At 55.3% G+C, this 8,463-nt stretch overlaps 3 protein-coding genes across 3 annotated transcripts in view; 1 reads left to right on the top strand and 2 right to left on the bottom strand.

Annotated features, from left to right (window-relative positions):
• Nucleotides 1-6,794, bottom strand: part of LOC100543547 (GTPase IMAP family member 8) — a 7,970-nt gene extending 1,176 nt beyond the window's left edge. Inside the window, exons 1-4 of the mRNA XM_010724530.3 lie at nucleotides 6,556-6,794; nucleotides 6,221-6,268; nucleotides 2,967-3,598; nucleotides 177-228 (exon numbers count right to left, since the gene is read on the bottom strand). Of these exons, the coding sequence (XP_010722832.1) occupies nucleotides 177-228; nucleotides 2,967-3,598; nucleotides 6,221-6,242 (706 nt within the window). The 5' untranslated portion in view covers nucleotides 6,243-6,268; nucleotides 6,556-6,794. The remainder of the gene's footprint in view (nucleotides 1-176; nucleotides 229-2,966; nucleotides 3,599-6,220; nucleotides 6,269-6,555) is intronic.
• The window catches only part of LOC104914582 (GTPase IMAP family member 7-like), a 104,986-nt gene that overhangs the window by 11,442 nt on the left and 85,081 nt on the right, over nucleotides 1-8,463 (top strand). The window lies entirely within an intron of this gene.
• Nucleotides 6,252-8,463, bottom strand: part of LOC100544421 (zinc finger protein 605-like) — a 21,457-nt gene continuing 19,245 nt past the window's right edge. Inside the window, exon 6 of the mRNA XM_031557024.1 lies at nucleotides 6,252-6,268. Coding sequence (XP_031412884.1) covers nucleotides 6,252-6,268 — 17 coding nt within the window. The remainder of the gene's footprint in view (nucleotides 6,269-8,463) is intronic.

The following is an 8,463-nucleotide window of genomic DNA, read 5'->3' as shown; positions in this document are numbered from 1 at the left end:
AGCCACGCTGTGCACTGCGGGGACGGGACGGGGCACGGGCTGGAGCCGGCTGCCAGCAGGCACACAGGGCTCGCTCGGCCCCATCCGCCCTCAGCCTCGCTCTGCGAGCTCTCAGAGCGGGGAGATGGGAGGCAGCCTCAGGACACACACGACCAGGGAACAGGGCAGACACTCACCTGTTCTGCGACGTCCTGCCATCGGGAGAGCGCTCACACTCACACCGGGAGCCTGGAGGAGAGAGATTTTCAGTGAGAGCGGCACAAACCTCCCCTGCTTCCCTCCCTGTGCCAATGAAGGTGACACAGACGATCTCTGGGGACTCAGGTCTGTCCCACAGCCGTGTGTGCATGGAGAAAGCCAAATGGCATCGAAGTTACCCGTCTCCATTGACTTTGTCTTTGGAAAGAAATGTTGGCTGACCCTCATTCATGGAAATCAGAACCCACTCCTGGAAGCAGATTCTGCTTCCTTGGAATTTCTTCCGGTAGTGGCAGCAGAGCTGCAGGCAACTCACCGAAGCAGCGCTGCGCTGTGTCCCCAGGTCTGACTGCTGCACTGTGCTGCTCCTGCTCTCCTCCTGCACAGCAGGGCCGGGGCTGGAACCGCTGTGCAGCTCAGCAGCGCTTTTAGAGGCAGCTCAGGAGGAGGGCGGTGCTGGGATCACAGGTGGCACTGCTCCACAGTTGGCCACATCTGAGCTGCCCCACTGCGGGGACACCGCCCACTGTGCCAAAGCCACATCCAGCCTGGACTCCGGCACTGCCAGGGATGGGACAACAACAGCTCTTCTGGGAAACTTGATTTACAGCCTCACCACTCTTGTCTTGAAGAATTTCTTCACGATACCTACCGGTTTCTGATAGCCTTATTTTTCACTTTCTGGCATATTACACATCCCCTACAGACCTGCTTAGCCAGAGTATACATCCCTATGCTTACTATTTTTGTAGCACAGCATCACACATGGCTTGTATTCCCCAATGACAAATGGAGTCATTGGTGTGGTTTTTGCTCAGCGTGTGACTTTTGTGAATGGAAAGCTTGCCCAGGGTGGGGGCATGGAGCATCCCTGCGCTCCTCCTGGGTGCCTTGACAATGCTGAGATCACAGAATATATGCAGTTGTAAGGGTCCCCTGGCTTCACCTTCTGCAAGCCAAACCCAAACCAAGCGTCCTGAGCAGGTCAAAGTCCGCCCTGTTGAAGTTCAAGATAGCAGTTTTGCTAGTCACCCTTCTGATATCTGCAAGAATAGAGAATTCTACAATTCCATGGTCGCTCTGCTCAAGACAGTCCCCAGCCTTCACATCTCCCAGCAGTCTTTTTCTGTTAGTGAAGAGCAGGTCTAGCAGGGCATCATCCTTGGTAGGCTCTCCTACCAGCTGCATAAGGAAGCTATCTTCCACACACTCTAGAAACCTCTTGGACTGCTTCCTCTGCGCTGTATTGTATTTCCAACATTTATCAGGGAAACTGAAGTCTCCCATGAGAATGAGTGCTGGCGACCGCGCGACTTCCACAAGCTGCTCATAGAATGCCTCATCCAACTCTTCATCCTGCTCTACAACAGACCCCACCAAGATGTCGCCCCTACAGGCCTTATCCCTGACCCTTACCCACAGACACTCAACTTTATCATTCCCAACCCCAAGCTCTTCAACATCAAAACAGTCTTTAATATAAAGGGCCACTCCACCACCCTTCCTTCCTCGTCTATCCCTTCTGAAGACCTCGTAGCCATCTGTCATAGCACTCCGGTCATGGGAGTGGTCCCACCGAGTTTCGGTAATAGCAACTAGGTCATAGTTAGCCTGGCACACAGTCGCTTCTAACTCCTCCTGCTTGTTGCCCATGCTGCACTGGTGTAGATGCACTTCAGCTGAGCCCCTCGCCTCACTCCTGATCCCACTACCACTCCCCCAGGCTCATTTCTAGTGGGCCTGGTTTTATCCCCTTCCCCCTTCATATCTAGTTTAAAGCCTTCTCTTCAAGTCCCGCCAGCTCCTGGGCAAGGATCCGTTTCCCCCTTTGGGATAGCTGATACCCATTGGCAGACCTCATGCCAGGTGCTGAGTAGACTGCCCCATGATCAAAGAGCCTGAAATTCTTGCGTTTGCAAGAAGTAAGAAGTAGTATGGAAGGCACTGCAGAAACCCAAGACGGTTACATCTACAGGCTCCCCTTGGTCTACTCAGTGAGTGAGATGTCCCAAAGGAGATGAAGCTGGCGAAGAGGTGAGCTGGCAGCACAGTCCTATCGGCCTGCAGGTCAGAAGGTGGCTCCTCGAGCAGCAGCCCAGCATCAGGTGTGGGGCTTTGCATCCCAAGAGCTGCAAGAGCAACCAGTGCAATGTGCACATTCTGCAGGTGCCTCAGAGCTGGGGAGCTCCCATTCCTGCCTACAGACATGGAGAGGCTGCCAGTGTGGGGCCAAAGATCCCACAAACATAGCATTCCCATAGATACCCTTGGGGCTGATAACAAAACTAAGAGCAAAGGGAGAGAGCATCTCAGCTCTCACACCATGGGCATCTCCCCCTCACCATCAAGGACTTGCCGCATCCCTGCACCACAGCAGGGCAAGGGCTGATGGCCCCAAAGGGACTGTGCTGCACATTGGGCCGCCCACCAGACTTTCCCTGCCGGCTGCTCTCACCCAGCGTGGAGCGAGGCCTTGTGCCACACACAGCTCAGCACCAGCTCCATGAGACCCAGCATGAGGCAGCCAGCACTGGTCCTAATTACATCAGCTGTGTGACCACCTTCTCCCAGCACTGCCCAGCACAGCAGAACCCAGGGCATGGGCAGACACTCCTCCAGACAGCAAGGCTCAGCGCTTATCGAGAGCTCCTTAAGGCCCACCACCACACAACATGCCCTGAGTGTACTGTAAGGGCAGCAGGAACAGCATGGTTGAGGAGATGTTTCCTCTCTGACCGACCCCTTCCTGCCTACAGGATGGTACCAACCTGTTCAGGAGATTTCTTTTCATGTTTCTCCAACATCTCTCGCGTGTAACGCGGAGCACTGCGATTCTTCTCTACCATGGCATCAATCATGTTGATGAGCTTTGCAACCTGCCGATCCCTCGCCTCCCCAGTGGCTCTGTTGCTGAAACCGATGTACCGATTTCCACACTTGGCTGCCAGCTCCTTGAGGAATTTGTTGTCTTCGATTAAACCTTTCAGATCTTCGGGCTTCTGTAGATCTTCTGCTCGGGTGAATAACAGGATGGTGTACCTGTGTGCTTCAGCATGGAAAATCTTGGTCACCCACTCAGCCACTTGCTTGCATTCTTCAGTGACCTGGCTCAGCTGCATCACCAGGACGATGGCATGGACCCCACCATAGAAATTCCGAAGGGCATTTCCAATCTTTTCAGCTGTTTCTTGTAGAGTGACTCCTCTAGTGTTAAAAAGACCAGGAGTGTCAACAACAACAATTGGTCTTCTCTGGAAGTCACTCTCAGCTTTTTCATAGTCCAGGGTTATTGAACATAGCGAAACCGTAGATTCAAATGCCTTCTTCCCAAGGATGGTGTTCCCTGTCGCACTCTTCCCACTCCCCGTCTTGCCCACCAGCAATATCCCCAGCTGGGATCCTGTGGAACAAGCAGAGACCAGTGTGAGCCCTGCAGTGCCGGGACAGCCCTGCTCACCACGGAGTGACCGGGGCCACGAGGAAAGGTGTCCCCGAGCCATGCTGTGCACTGCGGGGATGGGACGGGGCACGGGCTGGAGCCGGCTGCCAGCAGGCACACAGGGCTCGCTGAACTCTTCCTGGCCCTATCATAGAATCTTAAAATCCTAGAACAGCCTGGGTTCCAAAGGCCCACGGTGCTCATCCAGTCCCAACCCCCTGCTGTGTGCAGGTCACCAACCAGCAGCCCAGGCTGCCCAGAGCCACATCCAGCCTGGCCTTGGATGCCTGCAGGGATGGGGCATCCACAGCCTCCTTGGGCAACCTGTTCCAGTGCCTCACCACCCTCTGGCTGAAAAACTTCCTCCTCACATCCAACTTAAACCTCCCCTGTCTCAGGTTAAAACCATTCCCCTTGTCCTATCACCACCCACCCTCACAATCAGCCGTTCCCCTTCCTGCTTATACACTCCCTTCAAGCACTGGAAGGCCACAACCAGGTCTCCTCGGAGCCTTCTCTTCTCCAGTCTAAACAAGCCCACTTCCCTCAACCTTTCCTCACAGCAGAGCTGCTCCAGCCCTCTGACCATCTCAGTGCCTCCCTTGGACCCACTCCCACAGCTCCACGTCCTTCCTGTGCTGGGTTCCCCAGGCCAGGACGCAGTGCTGCAGGTGGGGCCTCACAAGAGCTGAGCAGAGGGGGACGATCACCTCCCTGTCCCTGCTGCCACCCCTTTTTAATGCAGCCCAGAACACAGCTGGCTGCATTCCGGGCTGCAGGCGCACACTGCCGGCTCATGTCCAGTGTCTGGTCCACCAGGACCCCCAAGTCTTCTCTGCAGGGCTGCTCTCAAGGAGATCTTCCCCAGTCTGTATCAATACCTGGCATTTCCCCGACCCAACAGCAGCACCCTGCACTTGGCCTTACTGAACCCCATTGGGTTCACATGGGCCCACTTCTCCAACCTGTCCAGATCCTTCTGCATGGCTTCCCTTCCTTCCGTGTATTGACTGCACCGCTCAGCTTGGTGTCACTTGCAAACTTGCTGAGGGTGCACTCGATGCCATCGTCTGTCACTGATGAAGATGTTGAAGAGCACCGGTCCCAAGACCGACCCCGAGGGACACCGCTTGTGGCCAGCCTGCACCCTGACACAGAGCCATTGATCACAGCCCTTTGGCTGCATCCAGCCAGCCAATTCTTAATCCATTGATCAGTTCGTACTTCAAACCCACACCTCTCCAATTTAGAGAGCAGGATGTGGTGAGGGATCACGTCAAAGGCCTTGCAGAAGTCCAGGTAGATGACATCCACCGCCCTTCCCCCATCCACCAATGTCGTCACTCCATCATAGAAGGCCACCAGCTGGTCAGGCAAGATCTGCCCTTGGTGAAGCCATGCTGGCTGTCTCAAATAACCTCTTATCTCATATGTGCCTTAACACAGCTTCTAGGAGGATCTGCTCCATGATCTTCCCAGCATAGAGGTGAGACTCACCAGTTCCCCGGATCATCCTCTCTCTCTTTCTTAAAAATGGGAGTAACGTTTCCCTTTTTCTGGTCACCAGGGACTTCAGCAGACAGCAATGATTTTACAGATATGATGGAGAGCAGCTTGGCAACCACATCAGCTGTCTCTCTCAGAACCCCAGGATGGATATCATCTGCCCCATGGACTTACGCACATTCAGTTTCATGAAGAGGTTCTCGGACCACTTCCACCATTACCGTGGGACGAAATACACTCCTCTCACCCACACCTGGAGCTTCAGGATCTGGTAGACATGGGAAGGAGCCTCACCACCAGTGAAGACATCTGTCAGCTCTCCCACAGGAAAACAGATCGTGCCCAGCAGGAAGCCAAGCCCAAACAGAAGGTTCTGACCAAAGGATCCTCTGGAAAAGGGACACGAAGCCCCACGGCTGGACGGAAATGGGCACAGCACGGCTCCCACCGACACCTTCCCCACACCATGGAGAAGCAGCTGGGAACTGCGGCCAGTGGAGCAGCTCCTCTGGGTTTGGTACCAGACAGCCAACAGTGGCACCCACTGCCCCAAGATCTGCTCCAGCTTCAGCCCAGCGCCAACAACATGCTGTGGGCAGCCCAGCTCCCCTGCCCCAGTAGTGGTCCTCAGGGTCAGCCCTAAGGGTGCCCAGGGCTGTCCAACTCCAGGCTTCTTAAATGGCTGCACCCAGGGCTCTTCTGATAGAAGAAACAGAAATTGAAAGCGATCTCACGGATCCCCAAGTCCCAGGGATGCACGGGGTAAACAGAAACCCAGGCTGAACTCTCCCTTTCCAAGCAGTCACACACTGAGCAGATAATGCAGCAGTGTTTGTGAACGTTGTCCTTTCAGCTCCTTCCTGCCCTGCACAGCTTCAGCTGGGCATGGCTTCCATGCAAAGGTCACAGAGACAGAGAGGTTTGGGGTACGACTTTCCCTTCTGCACTGCATCTCAGGCTGTATCCACCGCACACCACTGCTCCATCTGCCTCAGCCAAAATCTGCGCAGCTCTCAGAGTGGTGAGATGGAAGGCAGCCTTGAGATACACAAACTGTGCAGTAGGTGAGACACTCACCTTTGATTGGGATTCCAGCCATTGGAAAAGCTCACTCACACCGGGAGCCTGGAAGGAGAGAGATTTTAAGTAAAAATGACAAAAATCTGCCCTGCTTCCCTCCCTGTGCCAATGAAGGTGACACAGACGATCTCTGGGGACTCAGGTCTGTCCCACAGCCGTGTGTGCGTGGAGAAAGCCAAATGGCATCGAAGTTACCCATCTCCATTGACTTTGTCTTTGGAAAGAAATGTTGGCTGACCCTCATTCATGGAAATCAGAACCCACTCCTGGAAGCAGATTCTGCTTCCTTGGAATTTCCTTCAGTAGTGGCAGCAGAGCTGCAGGCAACTCACCGAAGCAGCGCTGCGCTGTGTCCCCAGGTCTGACTGCTGCACTGTGCTGCTCCTGCTCTCCTCCTGCACAGCAGGGCCGGGGCTGGAACCGCTGTGCAGCTCAGCAGCGCTTTTAGAGGCAGCTCAGGAGGAGGGCGGTGCTGGGATCACAGATGGCACTGCTCCACAGTTGGCCACATCTGAGCTGCCCCACTGCGGGGACACATCCAGCCTGGACTTGGGCACTGCCAGAGTTGGGGCATCAGCAGCTCTTCTGGGAAACTTGATTTACAGCTTCACCACCCTTCCTCTATTTACGTCAGTGCCATTCACCTATGACCTGTCACTACACTCTCAGATAATGAAAGCACTGTTGTGCCATGCAGTGCTGCAGCACTGGCAAAAGGACCCCGAGGCTGTGGGGTCTCTTCCTTGGAGCATAAGGAACTGTAGGGCCATGAGCCCTCCCCTCAGTCTCCTCTGCTCTGGGCACAACAAACCCAGGGCCCTCGGCTCTCCTCACACCCATTGCCCTTCCCCACCTCCACAGCCCTCCTTTGGACGCTCTCTAACAGCTCCATGCCCTTCTCACACAGCAGCACCCAACCTGCACTCTGTGCTCGAGGTTAGGCTGCAGCACAGAGCAGAGGGAATGGTCCCTTCCCCCACCACCACTGCTGGGCCTGCTGCACCCCACAGTTGGCCACATCTGAGCTGCCCCACTGCGGGGACACCGCCCACTGTGCCAAAGCCACATCCAGCCTGGACTCCGGCACTGCCAGGGATGGGACAACAACAGCTCTTCTGGGAAACTTGATTTACAGCCTCACCACCCTTGTCTTGAAGAATTTCTTCACGATACCTACCGGTTTCTGATAGCCTTATTTTTCACTTTCTGGCATATTACACATCCCCTACAGACCCGTTTAGCCACAGTATACATCCCTATGCTTACTATTTTTGTAGCACAGCATCACACATGGCTTGTATTCCCCAATGACAAATGGAGTCATTGGTGTGGTTTCTGCTCAGTGTGACTTTTGGGAATGGGAGCGGCTCAGCCCGGGCTTTGGTTCACCCGAGGGCCACAGGAGCAGCAGGACTGCTTTCACTTTCTGTTGGGACAGAGCCCAGAGCTCAGCAGCCCCGCGATCCCTTGGGGGCTCCAGTTCCTCCTGACGGCTTCAGGGAACAACAGCTGCAGTTCCTCCTCCCTTTTCCAGAGGCCCCTCGTGGGGACGGGCTGTGTCCGGGCACTGATTCCCGCTGGTTTCAGAACAGTGCTGATGCTGCTGACAGCATCCTGGGTCACTGGGAGCAGTAGGAAGCAATGATGCATGCAGAGTGCTAATTAAAACACAAATATTACACTAATTACCGTAATTATCCTTTAGTCCCTCCATGTGCCGTGCTCAGGGATCTCCCCAAACCCTGTGGGGATGTGAGGGCAGTGAGGGCCCTGTGACCGACCCCATCCCCACCCTGAGCTGAAGTGGGATGGATCCCTTCCCGTGGGTGTAGTCCCCATCCCGTGGGCACTGCTCCCATCCCATGAGTGCTGCTTCCTCTGCCCGGACACTCCATGCTCTCCCAGCAGCATGAGGGCATTGCCAGACACCCGCTGTCCATCTCTGTCCCTGACACAGACCCAACACAGCCAGGCCACACTGTTGGCTACAAACGGGGACGAAGCCACAGCACAACACGGCAGGCTCACACTTGCTGATGCTGTATTCACACCGAGATGCACAGCCCGGATGGGGCTGCAGTGCCGTCGGGAGGAAAAGCAGCTGCGTGTTTGTGGGGCAGCACTGCAGCGTGCCTACCAGGGAAAGGCAGCACAGCACAGCTCTGCTGGCTAACGCACAAAGCGGTGGTACAGCCAGAGAACGCTCTGCCAGCCCCATGAGAGCACACGGCGCAGGGTGC

Source organism: Meleagris gallopavo, chromosome 29 (genome assembly GCF_000146605.3).
Source record: "Meleagris gallopavo isolate NT-WF06-2002-E0010 breed Aviagen turkey brand Nicholas breeding stock chromosome 29, Turkey_5.1, whole genome shotgun sequence".
NCBI lineage: Eukaryota > Metazoa > Chordata > Aves > Galliformes > Phasianidae > Meleagris > Meleagris gallopavo.
The sequence above is the reverse complement of the archived record's forward strand: the minus strand, read 5'-3'. Positions and strand labels throughout refer to the sequence as shown.